Genomic DNA, 23963 nt, shown 5'->3' with positions numbered 1-23963 from the left:
AAAATGTTGGCTTAATAGTACCTATTCAGATTACTTTAAAAATTCACCGCCAAAAAATAGAAACAAAGTTGAATTTTTAATTCAAATAACAGACTTGATGAGCTGCAGCTGACTTGTCATGCAGTTTGACTTTTCCAATGCAAAGTATTAGGTTTTACAACTTGAAAATTGTTTAGCTCAACTGGATTTTTTGACCCAACATTTATATACAATGATTCACCATGAATTAATTAAAATCCTTTTAATTGCGAAAAGAGTATAGACTTCACCTATTTACTATATTAACCATTTACATTATCATGTCTGCTCCCTTAAAGCCAATTTGTAGGGAGTTTAAATACTGGGATATTGACATTTACTATAAACATGTAATGTATGGGTTTATATTTGATAAGCCAGTGCCATGCAAGGATTTACTACGAAAAAGCAAGGCCTACATAGTTTGAGATAAATTGGTTGAATTCCAATTCTTCTTCTGCTGATAATTGATATTTTAGTTTATTTTTTGATGATTATTTACAATGCTAATTTATGAAAAATAGGCGATTTGGTTCAAAATGTCCCTACCTGTCCTTTTCATCAAGCAGGGAGAAAAAATATATTCCCCAAGTTTAGTTTTCCTTCAATTTCATACAGTTAAACCTCACTATCTTGGGCAAGGTTGTAAAGAATAAGTTGAGAATAGATTTTGAGTGCCTCTAAAATAAATTAGATAAGACATACCCACAAAAAAATATACTTGACAATAAAAAATCCAAAAAGCACAGCATTTTATAAAGCACCATTAAAATGACTGTGCTACTTTTTCTAAGTAAAGTGAATAATGACTGATACCTTTAACATGATTTTGATCATTGACCACAGGTCATTTAGAGATGTCCACATTTTTTCAATTCAAGGATATTTCCTGACTTTTTCAGTCTGCGCCATCCTGGAACCACTGGGAATAAAGTATGTGTTTTGATTTTGAGTGCTTTAAGGTTGAAGTAACTTTTCATAAACATGATTAAACTATACATGAAAGTATTCCACTCACCTATAATCTGGACAGCCCAACAATTTCATTCTATCTGCTCAAGAGATGTACACACATATAAAACAAACAATACCGCAATATTTTCATTGTAAATATGAAGTTACCTTCCGAAACTATGGTATTCCACAAGTATCATAACTAATCTGACAAGGAGAACAAGCTCAAAGTTAACAAATCCATATTCAATTTTAAAATGAAGTGAAGGTAGTGGGATAGTAAAAGAACAATAAATGTGATTTTCCTTACAATCTAATTTTTTCGTAGAGTTAATCAGAAATTCCTCCATGGAAAATGTTTAATCTTAGTACTGTTAATTTAATACTGCAATTTCTCAATATTTAAATTAATATGCTGATTAAGGGCCGTCTGAACTACCATTTTCAGCAAATTTAAATTTTTAGAAAAAATAATTAGTAATGGAATTGAGAATAGGACTTAAATGGAATAAAACCGACCACAAATTCGAATGTCTATCTTCAGTACTTAGCATAAAGACAAACTCAGATGAATTTACAGCACAACCATGGGAAAACTTATAATATTGTGAAGAATTAAATTGGTAAGCATTTGAGGAAGACAAAGATTGAATGCATTTAGAAAACATAAAATTTTTCATTCTTGCCTCCCAAAAATTCAACATGTCTCAGATGTTCTATTTTAAAATTCTTCAGTTTCCCTCTATCACATTATTTCAAACTGGTTTATACTGCTGCACTGTTATTCCAGTTGAATAAGGCTAATAAATAGAAGAAACATAAATGCAGAAAGGGACCCAAGATATACACAATAGCACTCTTCTAGTTCTCTAGATCTCCAATATCGAGTAAATAAATAAGAAGCATAAGTGAGAAATTTCATTTAATAAATTACCCATATGAAATACCTAAAGCTATTACAGTAATCTTGGTCAGTCTGTCTTCTTGGTAGGACTTCAATGGTTTTTCACTTTCCCAAAAACATATAGTTTGTTCTTGTTGCATGTTCATATTGCAGGAAATGTTGAACCATTGTCATGATAATAATCATCTAAGGCGGCTTCGGCAACATATCTATCACATGCTCATCAACAAAATTGGCAGTCAATGGTTAATTGGTGCCTAACAACAATGAGTCATCAATCACACTCACAGGCCCAAAAACGAAAGAGCACTTAACTGTAGGCAATATGATCCATTCATGGAGATGAAGAAATATAAATATGTACACAATATACATGTCTGTAGTCTCTATGACAGTCAGAGTAAGGAAGACAACATTTTCCCTTTAGGCCCTATCAGCACAATCAGTGGGCAAGGTTATACAGAACCGCAAACAGTGTGCTAGCAGAATACACTCCTAGCGCAGCCCACCAAATAAGCTGCTCATGAAGTTTCTGTTCGAAGTTCTTGAGGACTAGAAGGCCAATTGTAAGGCCAGCTAGGGCCCCAGTCAGGTGAGCCACATATGAAACTACCACCTGAGGTCCCATTTGGTCAGCAGAGTAACGGTCATAAACCGCAAAACCAACATCTGCACTTGCTATAATAAAAGAACACAGGAATTACTTCAAAGGCAGACAGATCATCAGTGGATTCAATTAAATTTATACATTGAAAGTGGAAAAAATCATACTCTAAAATATCTATAATTATGTAAGAACAAATTTTGGCCCTATTACATGAAAATGATAAGCATTATGTCTGTCTTTATAAAGACAAACTAATTTTAACTCATCCCCATCTTTCAAAAAATAATCTCTATTTTTAATATCATTCTGTTATTGTATTAATCTCATTTTTCTCTCAATGACAGAGTCAGAGAGATTGGTAAGGCACTTACCAACAATAAAGATTCCAATAAGTCTCACAACTCCAAACTCCATACTGTTGTAATTCTGTAACAAATTGAATAACTGAATTATTTTTACTTACATTGTAAATTAAAAATAAATGAAGGTTATTCCAGAATATATGACAATACATGAATGTATTAAAATTGAGTCTATGTCAGTCAATCACATCATCAAAAGTTCTTTAAAGGAAAGTAATAATTCTCTTACATTGCAATTGTGTCATAAGAGAGTGAAACCTGAAATTAGCTGAATCTAAATGTTGTTAATGAATCTTACCATGGCTCACCTTGTAAACATGAGTAGTATAAATCAGAAATGTCTGTAAGCAGGCTTATTTAAAAAATGAAAAATGGGTTCATGCAATACAATTTATAAGTAAGATTAAATGAAATGAATTGTAAATGCAGAAGATTTCAAAGATGAAGGAAGTCCAAACCTTTGAACTAGGCTATTTTTTTGAGAATTCATCCATTCACTCTTTCATGATAAAACTTCATTTGCAAATCCATATTATATTTTTATTTTAGAGTTTAAATGGAGAAACTCATGATTTTTTAAAGCATTCACTTAATTCTCTCTCCTGTCAAAGATGTGGCAGATGGTGAGTCTGGAGTATCCTTCTCCAAGAAACAGCGGTTTAAATTTGTTAAGAAATTCACAAAAATTATGTAAAAAGATAAAACCTCAATTGGCAATATTACATTTTCTCATTTCATTCATTGTAACACTTTTGGTTTTAAATGCATGTATTCTGTTTGGACTGGAGTTGGGTTTTCTTGCGTAAAAATGCCTTCCCTGGGTGCTAGTAGAATAATGACTCACGGCAAGCCTGGAAGCACACACCTTCCAGAAACAGAGATACAGCAATTATTTAAGAGGATAATATTTAAATCGTCCAGATTAAAACTCACCAAAAGAACGTTTGCCAAATGTGCAGCAAGAAGAGCATAGACACCTCCAGAAGAACCCACAAGATATACATCTCCATCAAAAACTGAGGTCCCTAATGATCCTGTATGAAAAAAAGCATTTTTTAAACTAAATATGGCCAATAGATGATTGCAAGAGCATTAGTTATTTATTTGAAGTCTCAGAAATGTGAAATAAAGTGCTGAATTACACATACTTCTCAAAAGCCACATTATCAGGCATTACTTTGTAAAATGGTTTCATTTAATGAATGAAATAAACTTAGAAGAATTCACAAAAATTAATTTTTTAATCCCGCAATCCACTTACACAAAAAGACCATGAAAATGATTTTTTTACTTTTCAAAATCTTGGTTGGAAAATAAAAAAGATTTCGCAAACTTTATTAACTCTATATCATTTGTAGATACATACAATAATTTGTATCCCCCACTTACTTCTCTAAAAGCAATTCCCATAAAGGACCCATTCCAGATCCATAATTTTTCTTCTCCACGCCAAATTTAGAGTATATATAAGTTCAGTAGTATTTCAGTTCATAAAATTGGATGATCATTTTTCTTGAGAGTCTATGTAAATATTGGCTAGAAATCTCAAAGGAAATCTTAGAAATGACTCTGATATTTCATTATGTGTGTCTTCCTAATTAAAAAGCAACATACCATAACTTTAGACAACCTTATTCGTACTCAATTATTAGGAGTCATAGGTTATTAAATATATTGAAATTTATTCTTCAGATAAGTTCTTTGTGAAAAAGGTGTTTAAAGCAACACAAACCACAATAATTGATTGACAGCATCTTAAATTAATAAACATCCTGCATTGTAATCACATTATGCATAAAATTCATTTAATTAGCCAGAGATCTGTGAAAAATTACAGAATTTAAAAAACACAGCTTTCTAACATTGCGCTTCCAATTTTATTGCCTTACTCATGAATTCAATGTTCTGTTTCAAGCATTAAGTGGCACCTGAATTGGGGCCAGCATCCACTTCATTCATCTACAAATATTAATCCTAGTACAAGTTTCATTAATTTCAACTTGGAATGTTGAAAATGGAAAAACCAATCTAATAAACCAATTGCATAAACATACCAACCCAAGATTATCCTAAATTGCAAATAAACACAATTTATAAGTTCCCTTCACATTGAAAAGCTACAAATGTTTTTGCAGGCAGCTAGTCAAGGTTTGCATTTTCTCTCATTACATGACTCTCACTATATAACATTCATTTCAAAAGATACTTCCGCTGACTCCATTCCGTTTTGAAATATCAAATAATCATAGAAGGACTACAATGTTTATTCTAAGGGCACCAGGACATTAGGCACTAAGGTCAGTCAGTCTAACTTGGATTCGGCATGACTTTACCCAAGAATATAAAATAATGGTTTTGAGGAGGACATTAATTAAAAAAGGTACCACAAACTTTATTAAAAGAGCATATGATATTAATAAATTTAACTGACAAGAGTTTATACAAAACATTACTGGGTAGCCAAAGCAATTACGACAAGAAAATTGATGTCTTCCGTAAAATGATGATTTCTGAATTTCACTTCCTTTAGTATAAACCAAATTTGTCAACGCGAAAGGTATTTGGATAGGTAATGGTATAGCTCACCAAGTACTACGCCCAATGGCATGTGAAATTCAACCATAAGAGTAGGGGGCCAATTCCTTTTCATGAGCCATCTTTGGTTTCCCAGCTAGATCTGGTACATGAAAAATCTCACAGCTTAAGCTTAGGGGGCCCAGGAGCACCCACCAGGAGTCAAACTGGGGCCCTCTGGTCAGTGGTTCAATACTCTAACCACTGAGCTACCATGCCCTTCTTTTTATATATGTACAGACCAATAAAATATGTATTTTCAATTCAATTTTAACATGTTGAAAAAATAATTCAGCAAGAATTTTTCAAAGAAATATTTCTCTGAAAAATGTCTAAAAAAATAAGTATTTCATTTGTCTACGAAATTTGAAAAAAACAGAAACAGCTTCACTTACCGGCAAGAACACCAGCCATATACACAGCACCTATACGTAGGGAGCCATGTACCATCTCCAAGGGAAGACCCACCAACACTTGCACCAGGAGATTGAAAAGTAGATGAAGCCACCTGGAAAAGAATAAGATGTGTTGTCAGATTATTCAGTAATATGTACACATATGATAAGAAACTGGGTTTTTAAGTTACAGAAGAATTTTTCACATCACTCTTAAACATCAATAATTGAAAATAAAAGAGGCCAACTAAAAATATCTGGGACATAATTTCCAGATGTTATATTGTTAATAATAAAAATAATTAGAACACTCCATCAAAGATAAAAAAGTAAGACAAATTTAGCCAGTGTTCCTGAACCTTATTTCAAATTTAGGTGCTATACCAAGTTCTTTGGATTCCGAAAAAAAACTATTTTGCAGATACATGCATGGAATTTTTTCTAAAATCAATAATCATAGTACCCCATGAACTTAAAAATATACGAATTAAGCATAAAGACAAAGCATTTGTGAGAAATATAAATAATACTAAATGATATTATATTATCATAACTGCAACATTAAAATGCATAAATATTAAGATTTCCATTTAAAACACCTAAAACAAACAACATGCTAGGCTTTCCTGCTTTCAAAACTGATTAGTGCACCTCACAGCTTAGCAATAGCACCAATGACCATATTGATAATAGGATATGAAAGAGATAATTTACTTGATTATCAAGTCTTACTTTATTATAAATTTCATGCATACATACAATAATTAGAATTAGTTTATGTCCAATCCTTGAAAGATTTTAATCTGAAAACAATGTTTTTACATTCCATACCAGCAAAATGTCACATATCCAAAATTAGAATTTCCTTCAAATTCCATGATTAATTCAACATGGGAACAATAAAAAAGGAAGATCTAACAGAGATAGGACCATAAATACCAGGTACTGATTTTCTTAGAGAGATTTACTTGGAGAGAATAAATGATTATCCAAAATTCTTGATGATTATGGATGTTATACTATATATTAATTTTCCCAAGTTGCAAAATTCCATATAACACAAACTAAAAATGAGTTTCATTAAATACTTTAAAAAATAGCAGGGTTAGGTTGTAGCTAGCTGTAAATGTAAATGCTGATGTGGCCACTAACATGTTGCCAGAGATGCACTACACCAAATACATTATATTTATTAGGGTATCATCTATAAAATATTTTGTAACTTTCATCTATTTTCACAGCCACTTTTCCACTTATTTTACTGATTTCTAGCTCAAGAATCACCTAATAGAAGTGATTTCCTTGTACCACCCGTGAAAACAAAACTTGTTCCACAATTTCTTTGGTAAGCTCAAATCCCCTAATAAAACTCAACTCCATTTAAGGATTTGTACTTCACTTGTAAACCATTTCGTTTCTCCCACTACAAACACCTAAACACACTTCTTTCACCCCCCAAATTCCCTTATTTTCCTCATGGGAAGGATAAGCAGTGAACTTTTTCTTGCAAAGTAGTGGTGACTGGGATATTAAACCACATCTCGTAATCTTTCACTCTTTCTAGGAATATGTAAACATTTGGGATTCATCTCATGAGAAAAAATTAGTTATTCACTGACTTGTTGTTTGACTATGAGTCACGTGGTAGGCTCTTGAGGAAAAATATTCCTCTTTCATCTACTTTTTCACCTGGGAGATTCAGATAGGCTGTATTGCAAAGGTGAATTACATTATTATGGTTTAAAAAATTGAGTCAGTGCTTTTTTGCATCAAATAACTGAAAGATAATAGAAGTGACACCCCTCAAACCTCTAGGCATATAAAAAATATCTCATGCCAAAACATAGATCAATAACCTGCATTTAAAGTACAACACATATCTGACGCCTATGCTACGGAAAGATTATTTTTAGTAGTTGATACGATGCTTAGGAATGGCAGACATAAGAATTCTAATGTTGCACCAAAAATGTTGATGGAGCTACTCAAAATAGTAAATCCATAAATTCCATCCATGATTTTTAAACCCTAATTACATAATCCCTCCGACATAATTCATCAAATATTGTACCATGTCTATCTAGCAAGGATCATAAGAAGTATGTCCTTGGGACAAAGATTCGGTGAACTTTGACATTGAAATTATGATGCAACAGCTCGTTCCTTTCATTTGAGATTAATTGAAATTATTGCCTATTTTATCTCATTCTCTGCCAGTAGTATATCTGAAGTTGGTCCAATCATAGTTCCAGTGTTCGCCTAGTCAATCATTATGGCCTCAGCAAATGTGAACTGATTATACAATTAAAATGAATATCATTTTCACTGGAAATTCCAAATTTCCACATGAGAGTCTCGTCTCAAATATCAACATAGGGAAAATTCAGAAGAGGGTAACATCTTGATAGGTTCATGCTATGTAATCCTGACTGAAAAATTGAGGATGCACCAAGTCACCGCCAAATTCATTGCCGGGTGACAGCACACCAGAAACAACATCGAGTTGAAGTCTCCCAGGAACTGTTTCATCAAGCTGAAGAGGATAAAACCTTCTTGTTCAGGATCATAACAGGTGATGGGCCATGGATTCATGAATATGACATCAAAACAAAAGTGCAATCTTCACAGTTTGTATACATCATATTGGATATATATTTTGATAAATACATTTGCTGAGGATGCTACTGCAAAAATCTGCCAGGACGTTTGCATTGATAGGAAGATAAATTTCTAAAAAATACCGCTGGTAGATTAGTATCAACATAGCTATTTCCATAAGTGGATAATAGGTAATTTCATATTTAATCTTTACCCTTCATTTGAATGCATACACAGCCTTTCAGCTAAAAGTTTACAATGGTAATCATAAAAAGCAATGTAAAGAAAAGGAAAACTTGTAGATAAAAAACTATTTCATTGAAGCCGGACCGAGCTCATCCCACCAGCTGTTGTAGTGTAGAATCAAGGAATAGCTCCTTCCTAATTTTAATCCTCTCTTAATATTTAAGTACTTACTTTACCCACTCATTGTAATATTCCATCATTTTACCGTCTAAGAAAAGCAGGCAATTCATTATTGGTTCATCTTCAAGTAAGACAGAGATATTTTACACAGTTGAAGTTTAACCAGTACAAATCATGGTGAGATAGCCTGAATACACAGTAAAATTTTATTTAAAAAATCTAACTGCAATCTGTTTTGGCTATGAAATGGTAGTTTGAAAATACTGCAATGTTTGAAAGATACGTGAGAGAGATAATGATGGCTCTGCTGACAATTTTAATTGCCTTTGTCAAGAACTGATCAACAAGTATTTACAGCAATATGATAGGTGTACACAAAGGAAAGGAAAAATTTTCCCAGTTGGTTTCTTTCGAAGAAACGATTTTTTTTATAAAATGAATGAAAAGATGTTGCATGCTTTGCGATTGAATTAGGGAACTGCAGCTTTTTTGTCATAGAAAATGGCTCTGCATTCTATGGATAGTGCATAAATGTATTAGTTAATGGAAGGTCACTATCCTTAATTATCATATCGTCAAGCCATATATCATTATAATTCTTGGCAAAAGGTCTTTTTGGCAGGAAAAGAAAATGAAGTTCCCAAACCTAGCTAACCATACCATTCCTTGATTATAATGAATTCCAAGGGGTAGTCCTCTGTGGTAAATCCCCATCTCTGTCTCTAGAAAACTTTCCCCATCCTTCCATACCTTGGTCTCCAAGAGAGCCTAAAGAAACCCCCTCTGAAATTAAAATACTCATGCTTCCATAGTAGGGAAAAGGAGAGAGCTAATTATGGTGGTCAGCGGTGCATTTCCTCCTGCAATGAACTGAACCTTCCCATCCTGGAGCTGTTACTACATGCATTTAAAAATGAGTCAGGCAAGATTCACCATCCTTGTCATTGGTCTTTGGTCAATGTAAAATGTTCTCTTACTGAGCCTCCAATTGTTATTTTTGAATTTGAATTTTCATCAAGATATTGCACTGCTAGGGAGGGGAGCGGCATAGAGAAGTGGTTCATCTGTTATGTAGAGTTACTGGTGATCTTTACCTAATTATTATGGTCATTTAGCCCCACAACCAATATTAAAATTTAAGCTTACCCAGCGTGAAGGACCATGTACAGAAAAAAGCGCCATATTTCAATTCGCTTATCAGGATGGTAGATGAAGGGGCTGTCAATTGGCACAGGACCTGAGGCACTAACTTCTCCCATGGACACAGCATAGTAAGCAAAACATAGCACCTGGAGCAATTTTAATGAAGAAATTTTCAATCACATATAAAATCAATTACATTAATCAATGCAGTGAAAGTATCTTGTATCTATTGACAAAATAATCAAATCCTTTTCAAATTCAATTTGGAAAGAAGTTAAAAATGGAAGAATTAATACTTGTTTTTTTTATCAATCCTTAACATAAAAACAAATATTGATCTAAATCCCTTAATGGATTTGCAAAAATAGGGATGATATTATATTTTTATTATGATTGGCCGATTATTATCGATCACAAATAATCAAGTATCCAGTAAGAATATATATAATATTCAATTCAGCATCAAACAAAATTTAAGTGTGGAGACAATGCTGTAAACACTAAACATTAGCTTCTTGGCGGCATTTACAGGAAGTACTGCACTATGAAAATCACATCCATTCATCACTATTAAGAAAAACAAATTATGAATGAAATAGATTCAAATTAACATTTCAAAATTCTTTTCCAACACAGAGCCATGTATGACAAAGAGTCGAAGGAGATTTGAATGGCTCACTTTTTCGAGGGTAATCCCAGAAGTACCTGGCCAAACAAAGAAAACACAAAAATTTTGGAAAAATATGTAGTTATTTTTCAACACAATCTCCTAACGGATTTGTGAGCTGGTGCATTGTCTTGATGAAACAACACTTTCTTCTTAGCCAAATTCGGCTGCTTTTGCTTGATTTCTTCGCTTAAATGTTGCAATAAGCTTGCTTGCAATACTTGCCGTTGATAGTTCATTTTCAAGATGAATTTTCAAGTCAATGAAAATTATCCCATGCGCGCATCCCAAAAAAGCGACCCCATGACCTTGCCTGCCGATGAACCAGTCTCTGCCTTCCTTGGAGTTGGTTCTCCCTTTTGAATCCATTGTTTTGATCGTTCTTTTGTCTCAGGTGTGAAGTAACAGACCCATGTTTCATCCATGGTTATGAAACGGCACAAAAATTCTGCTTTGTCTCTATTGCGAAACTTCACTAAACACTCCATTGAAACATCTTCACGACACTGGTTTTGCTCAAGTGTGAGCAAATGCGGCAGCCATCTTGCACACAGATTTCTTCACCGTTTCTGGAGTCGTCACCTCATTTGGTCGACCAATGCGATGCTCATCTTGAAAGCTCGTACGGCCTCATTTAAGCTCTGCAACCCAATATTTTACTGTTCTAAACGAAGGACCAGCCTCATCAAGAATAGAATCCAGTTCAGCTATTATATTGGATGGGCTGAGGCCTTTCAAATTAAAGTATTGTATCACATAACGATGACCAATTTTCACAAATTCACTGAAAACATTCACTATTGATGGCTGTCAAACAAAAACTAAACAGCATAGCATCTTCAAACTTGAAACATATGCTTTATAGATTGCATACTTTCTAATACAGAGATATTTTTCAAACAACTACCGCCATCTCCAGGTCAGACCAGGAACTTATGGGACCCCCATGTAAATTAAAATAATATACACACATATATTCATACAAAAACATATGTTGGTATATCTGTGTATATACACATATACCAACAAAAAAAATAGAACATACAATTTAAGATTGTTTTCCAAAAAATATCTATGCAACTATCTACACCTCAGCATACTCACTTCAATTAAAGTGATGAGGAAGATGAAGAAAGGTGGTGGGCAGCATTTATAGTGGTCAGCGTAATACTTGCGGTCTCTTTCATCAGTCAGAAACTCGTCTGCAATAACCCTCACCATCCTGAAATTGGGATAAAATAAAACAACATTACTGTCACATTGTTAATGAGTTCTACCAACAGCTGGGATCATGGTCATTTTCACACAAGTAAATAGGCTACAAGAATGTACCAACACTAGTCCTTCGAAAAACAAGAGTTGAATCTCTCTCCCTACCATGAATGAACCAAATCAATTGCTGGCATAAAAAAATGTGATGGGTAAAATTAAACTAAAACTAGAATATTTTTAATCAACAATGATTTAATGCTGATTAAATATGTATGAAAATAATATACAGGAAATAAGTTCATGAATATGCAAAAAAATTAGATAAGTGCAGAAAATTAAATGTTTCATTTGTAATATTTTTCTATGCTTTCTCGGTTTTACAGTCTACATAGCCCTCCTCCAAATGGCCTTTATGCTGGCTCTCCATCAATCCACCCCTGCTTGCATAACATTGTACTCCTAATACAAAATCCACAATTATTTGCTGCCTCCGGCATTACTTCATGGAATTTACATAACATATTGGAATGAAATTATAAACTTTGTAATTTCAGACACACTAAATTTAGAACAAGACCTAGGTTTCGATGCTGGACGTCATCATCAGGTGGAACTCATGGAAGCCAACATATTTATACCTTCAGAGTGGGAATATGTGGGCTGGCCAGAGTGGGAGAGCAAGTGAGTTTGGAGGGGGTAAAAAGGTTAAAATGTAAAGAGGAGGGAAAGGGGATTACAGCTTTTGATGTCAATCATTGGCTGTTTATGGGCGTTTGTTTGGGAGAAGGATACCCCCTACAGGGAGTACTGGACATGAAAGATTGGTACACCTAGGAGGGGAGAAGGGATGGATAAAAATTTCTTTTTCAAGTTCATCCTTTCAATGGACACATTTTAAAATTTCTATATTCTCCAACGCATCAAGTCTATGACCTGTGTCTTTTAAATGGACAATTTTAGTCTCTAAGTCACTTTTGTGGTCACATTATAAGATTCTTACGATAAAACGCAAAGCGTCACTGAAATGTTCATGGAGTTGGGGAGGGAATCATTAGAAGAGAGACGATTCAATGCAAGATTGAAATTATTAAATAAATTCAGATCCGCATGTTTCAGCACCGAGGCCTCGCAAATTATTCGTACTCCTAGTAGTAGTAGTTTTGAGGGGAGGCGACCGACAGCTAAGGTCATTTGCGCCATAGGGGAAGGACAGGAAAGGATGAAGGGTGGAGAGAAACCCGGCGTCGGCATTAGCCTACTCTTTACGAAAGGCGCCAAGGGGTCCGTGGCTTAACGTCCCATCCGACGGACGGCGTACTCACTCAAAGTGCCCTCCACAAAGCACCTCAAGTAGGGATCGAGATACCTCTGAAAAATATTCAACACCGCCGGGATTTGAACCCGCGCCCTCAGGGTGGGAAGCCAGTACGTTAGCCCCCGCACCATCTCGATCCCCTTTCGTACTCCTACATACATTGGTCGCTTCGATCATGCATATAAAATTCAGGAAATAGATGCCAGAACTAGCTGCCTCAAGGACTCCTTCCCACGGACAATACGGGATAGAACTGCATGGTTATAGATAGCAAAAATTCCCCTTGCCACCCTCAGCGTCTAAAAAATAATTACTTCTATTTAAATGCATGCTCTTCCACTAACCTTGTGTGTTTTGTTATAATAACCCATTCTTTCGGAATGACGTCATTCGTGTTCTGTTCATGTTTTTAAGTCTCCCTTTCAATCCCTCGTCCCTCTCCGCAAGGGCAAATTCCTGCTACCTGCATTCGTTGGGTCGCATTCCCTGCCTTTTAGAGTCTCCTCGGGGGAAGAGTGTTTTGTGGTGCATGTTCATGTGGTAGTAGTGCTTCACATTCTTGCTTGTTCTGTCCTGGCTTGCGTGTTGTAGGATGGCTTTCGTGCTACATTCTGGGGTGCAGTTTTTTGTTGGTTTGTGGTATATGTGTTTGCATGAGTGTTGGATGAAGGGATAGTTGCATGAGTGTTTGCGCTGCTATAAGTGTAATTATCCACGTTGTTGTTTGGCATGTGGTATTGTTCCTTTTTACGGTTGCTGACCTAACAACCCCCACCTCACGCCCTTGCGGCGGCTTGCGGGGTATTATGTATATGTAGATAGATGTTTTGCAAAGAGGGATGTTATGTTCCTATTCTTTACACATTTTTTGTGCTCCTTAATTCTTTATTTACATTTCCGTCCTCTTTGCCCAATATATTTAGTGGGGCGCTCTGAGAACTTTAATTCATACACCCCACTCCTTTAGCGTGTGAGATCAGGTTCTTAAGGCATAAATTATTATAAAAGGCAAATTTAATTTTTTCTTTTGGTAAATTCTTTAAGTTGGCTTCTCTGAGGACCATCTGATGATGATGTCCATGTTGAAACCTAATAAGTGTTCTAAATAAAGTGTGAGGAATTACAAAATTAATAATTTCATTTCAATATTCACAATTATGCCTGGATTTAGGCACAAATATTTTGTTTGGCAAATTAATTTTCCACCACACATTTCTTCACTCCTAGTGTTGATAGAGTATTTCTAAAAATGAAAATATACCAACTAAAATAATAGTGGACCAGCCCCAATTCCCTCTTTCCTCTCAACTTTCTCTCCTAATAGAACTGGGTAAAATAGTCTACTATCAACAACTGATCCAGCATTCCTAAAAAATCTTAGTCAGATGGAGTGGCAATAGTTTTCACCATGCTTAAAGAATTTCATGACTCTTTTTTACAAACGATGAATTGCAGTGGCATGGAGAATTTAATTTTACCAATAAAATTTAATCATTCACCAATAAAAAAATAGAAGTGCCAAAATACCCAGGTAAAACAGTTCACCTATCTAGCAAGATTTTTGGATGAATATGGCTATAGTACTAGAGATAATAATAATTGTACTAGACAAAGAAGCTTTTACAAATTGGAGCACATTAATGGATGGCAGGAAAACAAAGAAGTTATAGATATGGTAAGGGGATGAATCCAAAGGAGACTGAAAAATGGATAAGACATTTTGATTGATGATAGAATGTTGAAGACTGAGACAAAAGGGATTTTAGGCAAGCAAGGTAAGAGAAAGAAAAAAGAGCCATGTTATATAGATGAAAGGATAAGGAAAGCATGCAGAATGGCAGTAGAGGTTTTTCCGTGCATTGATTAAAAAACTATATTAACCATGAGAACTTTTAATGATGATGAGGTAACTCAACACCCTTCATGGGTCTAACATCACAAGGTCTTATTAAATGATTAAAAAGATGAACCTGCATGTAAACTGGGGAAGACGAAATGTATATCAAATGGTGAAGATGAATGAAGATAGAAAATGAGACCTCATCCAAATAGTTCATGTTAACGAAATGTTGTCCTGAACAAATTTCATGCTAACATTTTTTCTTCCCTTTCAGTTTCTTCAGTAGGGATACAAATTACTTCATATGATATTAATGCCATTAAATGGAACAAACAGTAAATTACCTTTCAAATAGAGGTGGTTCCCGTGTCAAAATGTGGAAATCGTTTTCACTGCAGACTTCTCGGTCACGTTGATGAACAGCACATTTAAAACTTCGAGTCCTTTTGCCACTCATCTGAAAGTATATAATGAGAATTGTATTGATTTATATACGATTGATTTAATTAAATATGAGCTTACTTATTTTAAAATGAAAGTTTTCTCGTTTAATATAACTCGATTCTAGAGCAAATAGAATGAAATATAATTATTATTAAACAAGAGTTAAAATGGGGGGACCAGAGGGAGGTAAATGCAATATTATGCACTTCTAATGTTTAAGCTGAAACAATAATAATTCATGCTTCATTTTAATCATGATTAGAAATTCTATTGCTTCCATCACGATATTTGTGATGCTTTATGAATTTAGACCCAAACTTTCAATTAATGAATTTGACAACAAAGGTGCCCACAAATGAATAGTAAGAGTATGAAATAGTATTGCTCTGCAATACATTAAGCAATATTTCGACAGAAATAAGAATATCCATTTCTAACGATAATTGATCCATTAAAGATAAAACTATTTAGTATGACACCCAATATCCGTACACGACACTCGGCTAGCTGAGAATCTTTCCAAAAAAAATTTCCAGTGGACAATTACTACCAGGTGAATTCTAATTGATAAATCCTTCTCACATGGTGAATGAGCTATGTTACATATGCTATGCATACGGCCAGTTTCATATTTAAAATAATTAGCTCGCTTATATTTAAACGCAATGCTGGATTTCAAAGTGATCATTTAAAAAAATAAATTTCTTCAATTTCTTTTGCCAATTTCCTCATAATCATCAATTACAACAAACATAATAAAAATATTTACCACTTAAAAAAGTAATAAAATCTTCAAGCACAATTAAGTTGTCGGGCTTTAAATAAGGCATTTTGCAATGCGTCTAAGATGTTTCTTTCAAACAACCGTAAAGACGACTAGGAATATTCTTTAGTTTCAACAAAAGACAAATGTAATTTGATGACTTTTAGGACTATACTTTCTTGCTGTTCACTGTCAGACCATGGAGGAAAAACCGCCAGTCTATTGTACGCTGCATTCTACCGTAAAGTATGTATGATCCCTGCAGTTGACTGAAAATAACTTTCATAGAAGGTACTCGGTCATTTTATTCCCTTTGTAAAAAAGCAAAGCTATCATAACGTGTTTTTCCAAAACACCTAATACGAATCTAACCCTTCACGATGATTCCCCAAACGCTCATATGCAATATTTAATTTACTTCCATGGAGGCTGCAAGCGGTAACTGTTAACCCAAAGTTTTCTCTTAGTCATTACATTTTTAGCAATTTTGAATAAACTATTGAATAATAACGACGAATGAACAAGTATCTTACCGAAAATGCACTAAGTCGTAGCACAGCATAGATGTAAACATTGCGCACGTGAAGTAGCTATCCGTAGAGGGGTAAATAATGCTCAGCGATGAGTCATCACATAAAACTATTTCGATAGAAACACTTGAATATCTTAAAAAGCAATCCGCACAAAATAAAAATAAATTGCGTTTATTATTCTGTGTTTGAAATAATACACTGTTACTGTCTTTCTATCTTGGAAAACATATATGCCGGGCGTGACGTGTACTCTTACCCAAGACCCTAACATTCCATGATGACCGAGAGAACTATTAACAGAACAAATCTTCACGAATAACATGATTTGTATCGAATACTAAAGTTAACTCGAAAAGCAAATGTTGTTGTCTACGTTGGAAGGCAAGGTAGAGTAGCTAAAGAAATCTTCGGTAGGCAATGGCTGTCGTGCTGTAATAATCAGACTTGCATTGCCTCATCTCATCACTACCGACAGAAATTGTAAGTACCAAATAACAAGTCAAAGCGCGAAGAGGTTTGCTTCCGAGTCTCGGATTTCTTAACTTAATGAGTTCTCCAAAAACGCTTAATACAACGAAAGCCGACATAAATGTCAACTTTCAAGTAATTCATTTCGCGCAATTAATTGGGAACTGCAGTAAACGTGGTATGGTATTGTACCGCTGTGATCGAGAGAAGGTTTGGGGACTTGGCGTCATATATGAAGCATTTATGAGCCGTACCTAGAGCAATAATAGTATCTCGATACTGGTCCCAAGGTATGTCTTGGTCCGATATTAACCCCTATTTTAATACATGCGCATCAGCCATTTTTATCAAACTGGCGTTAGTATCCGATCTAGTTTGAGTACATCCTTGTGTGTACAGAACGTCGTGAGCCTTGAGCAGAAGCATTTTTGTTTAAATGGTGCAAACCGTTTGAAATGTTTAAGATCGGCACTAGTGCCTATGTAGTAAAAGAAAACTAAATAGGAAGCGGTTCCTTGGTAGCCTTATCCAGGTCATCAAACATGTTATCAGACGTCGGTGCCTAACCACTAGTACATTGGGCAGTAATTAGGTTCCTGGGGTATGAATCCTAGATATTTCTCGACACCGGGAACAACCCCTTCCGCCATCATTTTGAGGTGATCATTTCTTGATCCCTTAATTCTCTGTCTACAATCAAACTTTCCAGCAAATAAACGGCAAACGATGAAATAAAACGAATATATTTTGTGGCAGTAGATGTAAACAATTCATACTTTTCCCTCTACCCCAGTTGGTAGTACACAAATCACACAAATGTTGGTAGATAAATGATAGTTTAGCCTTCGTCATACTGAAGCGGGGAGATTAATATTGCCTAATTCTCTTTATTACATATTAGAAGAGGAAGATATAAATTTACCAGCTTCAAATTCTGCTAAACATTCTCTCCCCTACAATTCATCTCCAACTTTACATATAATCAGTTTCAGTGAAATTTTCGGGTAATATAAAGCACTTGGTAGGTGTAGAGGGGGGAAGCGGAGAATGGGGGTGTTGGGCGCGGCTGGTCTGGTGGGAGCCAAAAGACTTGGGCTTACTGAACCAAACCATTGCCGTGCCTCTGATGTTCAGGGACAGGCCTCCAATCCCCCTCAGCCCATCCGCCCGCGGTGGGCAATATGCCAGGTAATTGTCTTCGTTTCACTCATTTAATTCCTCTTCCTTTTCCTTCTCTCTTCTTTTCAGTTCCTCCCTCAACTTCTCTCTTCAACTTTACGTTTCCCTTCCCCCCTTATGCATGCACCCAACCCCCGCACGTGAGGATGTGTCGTAGTATTGGGATGGTCGCCATCACGGTCTTGGCATAGGTTACAATCTGTGAACATGATGGCTTTGGTTCATTTTTATTCTCTTTTTTCGCATAAAAAGTAACTAGTTTGTAAGGTGAATTAATCCTTGTTTTGAATTGGGCCTTCCTTTAGCATGTACACATGTTTGCACGTTATTTGATAGTTTTTTAATGAATATTCTCCCTTTTCCTTTTCTCTCCCATATCTTCCCTTAACACTCACCTTTTCCACGTAGTACTTGCCCTCCCTGCCACACACCTTTTTGGTGGATCGCGGGGTTTTAAGTCGATGACTGTCTTAATAATCTAGATTATTGGTTCAATCCTAAATGCAATGCTACAGCTTCGGGGTAGAGACTCTTGCGGCACAAAGGTTCAAGAGGTTTGATTATCCCTACTCTAAATGCAGTCTCCTCCATCAACATTTGTTAAGATACGACGGATTGAAAAAAATGACACACTTTTAAATCGGTGTGCAAGACCACGATAGTATAAATTTACCTTTCCGGCAAAAGAATGCATATCATCCCTCTCAAACTAATTTAGCTGGCGCAAACTTCGCCACAACATTTTTGGGCAAGGTATATCAACCTCATATCAGGCGTCCAACTTGTGCGTATGAACAGGAGCGATCAGAAGATAGTATTAAGATGGCAACGGATAAAATGTTTTACGTATCCAATCCTTTTCGTGATTACAAGCATCATAAATTTGATTTTAATTGAAATTAATCATTTCGTATAATGAACAGAACACACGATTTAAAAAAAATTCAAATGTTTTTTTTAATCATATGAGTTCAATTTAATCATATTTTTGAGGGTATCAATTGATCGGGTTCTTCGTCGAGCAAATTTGGCTTAAGAGCGCCAATGCAGTGTATTGGTGCCACTACTGCGCCGGCATGGCACAAGGGAATCTTTCTAACATTCAGTTGGCGCACGTATTCTGGCTTAAAAAACGTTGCGATGCCAGCGGATTTCGTTTTCATTTAGTTCATTTTAAGAAAGGACTATATCCTTTAGAATATTTCTCAAATCGGAGAGCTTTTAAGCGAAATTTTTTTTTCAGTTTTCACTCCGTGCAATACTATCACTATTTGTGCTGGATGATAATTTTATTCGCCAAAGGCATGCGGCTCTCCTGATGATTTCATGGATAATAGAACGTTCAAATCTTTTATCATACAAGGTGCGGCAACGTCATTTCTTTTTTTGATTGCGTTTTGAGTCTGAAAAAAGGAAATTATGTTACCGTACCCTGTACAACTCTAGCTTGGCGTTTCGGAGTTTCATATTTACACTACTGGTGGATATGACACGGCATCCATATTTCCGTCTATCCGGGAAAAGATAAGTCATGCTACTTTTTGGACGGACCTTGTATAACTTCAATTTCTTTCGATGACAACAAAAATATTATTTTACTACAAAACCATGGCCTATTTCAATCGCCCACCATTTGGCGAGTGGTTTTAAAATCCTTGCCGATGATCAGGCCTGCGTGTCGTGGGTTTCCCAACACTCTCATTACAGCTGGAAGGGAAAGAGTAAAAAATCGCCACTTATTCGCATGCCGGCAAAAAATGAGGACCTCCTCCGCGTATACTAACTTGCGACGCATATAATATAAGTTACATACATCAATTTGAACGAAAAACTAGCACTTTGATAAGGTGAAGCCACATCAATTCCTACTTTAATTGTAATTGTTCGTACAGATGCGAGGACCGATTATGCGGACTAGGCATTTAAGAGAAAATTACAGACAGCATTAAGTGAAGTGCAACAAAGGTAAGTCGATATTTCCTTATTTTATCGGGAGTATCCATTTTCCCCTTATGATAAGGTCAGTAACCCCTTCTACTGGAAATGACTTTTTCTAAATCCAGCCGCTTTGAACGGAAAAAAATTTGGAAATAAACATCAGCTCGCTAACTTTCTTCAAGGGAGGCAGAGGAAAACGTACGGTCTGCATGCTGAGAGCGTGAAGCTACATCCTAATGAATTATTTATCAAATTTTCCGCGTGAAATTTTATTCGGCGCCAAAACAGCATGAGGCTTGCGTGATGAGCCAAAAATTTCTAAATTATTCGTTATATAGCAGGAGAAAAACTCTTTTGTGATCCATTCCCATCCTCGTCCTTACCTAAAGAAAAATTAAAGATATTTTATTATTTTTGTTCACTTTTTACGATATTTTAGCTCATGATTATAATATTCCAGGAGTTTTGAACCCAAAAGATCACATTTTTCGCTTCACGAGCTAAGATGAAGATCGATACCCTTAGTGCCTTTGCAAACAAGGGTAGAAGGAGAATTTCGGTTGGATTATCAACACTTTTTGAACACCTACCCTAAACATTTTCGGTCTTACCTTAAGTACTAGTCCAGATATCTCTTACTCATGCCCTAACACGAAGGCGATACTCAAAATTCGCATCATGTAAGGGTGCTATTGCTTTATGAATTTCTTGGATTTATGTAAACCATTAGGAATGACTTCCGACAATTACCACACAGTTTCACAGACGTGTCCGCCAATTTAGCATACCTATCCTCATGCAACGAGTTGCCTAGGAAAAAGCAACCCATAAGAAGTGATATATAATTATTCAAATCTCGGATTATTTCTGCAAGGTTAACATTAATTACATTTGCATAAGATAATATGGATTCAGATATCATAACTGAGTAAAGCTCGTTATATGTTGAGCAAAGGCAAAGTAATGTTCCTTTGAAAAATTTCACTGCAACCAATACAATGGACTGAATGATTAGGAGAACGGATTCCATTAATATGTTTCGAATTAAAGGAAAAGGATTCCGCGGAAGAGAATGATGTAAAATGAAGAGGAAGAATTTTCTACAGAGATCTCACGTAAAAAAATTATGGATCCAAAACGCAATGCCACATTTAGCCTACAAGTATTTCGAAATAGGTAACCGAACTACTGGGTAACAAAGATGTCAAGACACCAAAAATTAGGTTGTTGGTAGTACAGTAGGACGATTAACTTGAACCAAAAAAGCTAATTAACCGAGATTTAGGCAAAAGCCAACCTAAGTTCCTTAAAAACAAATTTTCCTTAGACATTTAACTCTAAAAAGCATTTTTATAAAGAGTTTATATTGAAGGCAATCCTGTAATGCAATGATATATACGCGCTTTTTAACTCAAACTCGATTTTTATTTCCCCGCGATTACCGCAGCGGGGATTTGAGTCCTATGGGTGGTTCTTTTTGTGCGGCCTTAAATCATTCGAACTTGTGAAAGTTGATTTTCAAACTTAACATAGCAACATCAACATAACATTTCAAACTTTACGCAAACTTTAGCAAAAAAATTTACGATCCCATATAACATTTCAAATGTAGACAATGTGTGGGTGTCAAAGGACGGTATTTTCCTAATTCCGTGGAAGGGACTCCTTTTATACGATGAAGACAAATCGATGGACAAAACGACGAGCAAGTAAGGGGTGAATGTGGAAATGATGAGAGCGATGAAATGATACCTGAGCTAACAAATTCGAGAGCAAGTTTCTGTAACTCGGGAGTGCCATTCACTCAATACAATATCATTTGAAGGCGGGGTCATAAAAGAGGAGGGATTGGAGGTAGAGTGATGAGTGAATGTACGTAATTGAGAACAAATTGCGCAGTTTCAGGCGTGATATGGTTGAATTCGAACATGATAATGAACAAATGATAACACTAATGATTTCTTAAAAGACCAGTTTTAATGTACTACATCATCGTCTTAATAATTCAATACCTCGTGGAAAAAAGATATCATTTGTTCATTATACGTATTTGAGTATTAAATAAGAACTACGAAATAACAAACAAAATTTGGGAACCCATCACATTGACACGTAATTCAATAGACACTTCATGTTACATATTTCCGAATGACGTAAATGTCGCACTTGAAAAGCATAGTTATTAGTTTTCATCTGTCAACTCGAAGATCGCAAGGTTGAATACCTCCGAGGATAAAAACCATTTGTAACCAATAAACATCGGCTTAAGAACTTGATATACATCCAGGCGTCACGATCACTAAAACCTACGTATCATAATTACTTCTAGGCCCTATCAGGCAGATCCGGTACTTAACCAGTCAATACTTTCATAGAGAAAGAGATGTCACCAAATACTAAAAAATGGCTAAGATTCCACATGATGAATATATTTTTATTTTAAAGAATCCTTCTCTAATTAAAGCTTTTAAAATTGCTCCGACAGTTCTTGTCCTAAGTCGACAGCAGCGTCAGGAACTAACTGTGTTTTAATTGTACACGTAATGTGCCAGGCAGCCATCCATATTTTATCACTGCTGCCAGATTTGAGCTGCAATCCCCGTCTCCTTAAAAAATTGTAAAATACTGTCGAAAAAATGATACTAAAATTAAAAGACATTTGGGAAATATTAGATTTTCCGAGTCGCAAAATAAGTATTTATTCGGGTAATTTGAGATAATAGATTCTAATTAGTTAATAATAATAGAAAGAACAAGTTTAGAACGAAAAAAGAACAAAATACTATTATCTCTAAAATATACGTGATTGCAAGCGCAATCAAGTTTTGAATAAAATTTTCTTCAATGCGAATGCTAGTAACTTTTTGATGTGAAAATACTGAAAAATACAACACTTCAGAGTAATCATTCGCCTTGACCGGGATTCGAACCCAGATCCCTCGATATCCGGCTAAATGCTTCAGCCAGTAAAGCTATCGAGGTGTCCTCTTGCGCTCCGATTTTAACACTGAAATTGTTGCATTAGAATGCATATTGGCGGATGACTCCGTTACTGCTGCGGCATCTCTCGCAGTTTCTTGAAATTTACTAAAAAATGCATCAAAGCTCTGTTTCCACATACGACAATAAAGGTTTGTTCGTTAATATAAAACAATATACAGCTATAGTTACAATTACCACTCTGTCCAAGTTCGAGCACCTATTTATTTTGCCAAAATATTCCATTCATCTCTTCGTTTATGCCTCGACGTACTAATTAGTAGCAAAACCCTGCTAACTTACCACGTTAACGAAGTCTTGGAATGTGATGGCCGTAGTTCTGCGTTCTGCGGCTTTCTCTTGGAGAAGTTCTCTTTTGTGGGCATCCACTTCCGAGCAGAATTCTTGACTGTGCAGGGCAACAATGAAGTCCTCCCATGGGATTTCCCCGAACCCCTCGGGGTCATACTGAAACGAAGGAAGCTCATTTATTAATTACAAATCGAAATATGTGGAAAGGCGAAGTATTTTAAATTTAATTTCAATATGAAGAATTTCCACCAAGTGACGCCAAAAACTGTTTCAATTACAAATCGATACGAAATCACTCACAACAAGATTTGGACACCACTTATAGCCTCGTTCTTCGGTGATTCTATCACCTTGAGGAACTATAAATGATGTACTCCGAACTAAATGAAGAT

The 23963-nt window shown here is 35.5% G+C and overlaps 1 protein-coding gene across 2 annotated transcripts; it reads right to left on the bottom strand.

The window, feature by feature from the left end:
• Positions 1–1877: 1877 nt before the first annotated feature.
• Positions 1878–23672, bottom strand: stet (stem cell tumor). Of its 2 annotated transcripts, none has more exons than XM_071587681.1 (8): positions 23563–23672; positions 15300–15412; positions 11693–11810; positions 9925–10067; positions 5815–5927; positions 3779–3879; positions 2855–2909; positions 1878–2554 (listed from the first exon to the last, which is right to left on the bottom strand). In XM_071587681.1, the coding sequence occupies exons 2-8, from the start codon at positions 15410–15412 to the stop codon at positions 2319–2321; spliced, it is 879 nt and encodes a 292-aa protein (XP_071443782.1). In that variant the 5' UTR covers positions 23563–23672; the 3' UTR covers positions 1878–2318. The 2 variants fall into 2 exon arrangements, with proteins under 2 accessions (XP_071443782.1, XP_071443783.1); XM_071587682.1 differs by lacking the exon at positions 23563–23672 and adding an exon at positions 16696–16727.
• Positions 23673–23963: the final 291 nt, after the last annotated feature.

Source organism: Hetaerina americana, unplaced genomic scaffold (assembly GCF_022747635.1).
Source record: "Hetaerina americana unplaced genomic scaffold, ioHetAmer1.1.p SCAF_3, whole genome shotgun sequence".
NCBI classification, from domain to species: Eukaryota; Metazoa; Arthropoda; class Insecta; order Odonata; family Calopterygidae; genus Hetaerina; species Hetaerina americana.
The sequence above is the reverse complement of the archived record's forward strand: the minus strand, read 5'-3'. Positions and strand labels throughout refer to the sequence as shown.

Bases quoted from the DNA above. Each gene is read 5' to 3' on its own strand.
- stet (XM_071587681.1), bottom strand. From the start codon at position 15,412: ATGAGTGGCAAAAGGACTCGAAGTTTTAAATGTGCTGTTCATCAACGT. The intron at 10,068-11,692 runs GTGAGTATGCTG...AAATTGCTCCAG, and splicing joins TCCTCATCACTTTAATTGAA to GTGCTATGTTTTGCTTACTA. The intron at 2,910-3,778 runs GTGAGTTTTAAT...AATTTGTTACAG, and splicing joins ATTTGGCAAACGTTCTTTTG to AATTACAACAGTATGGAGTT.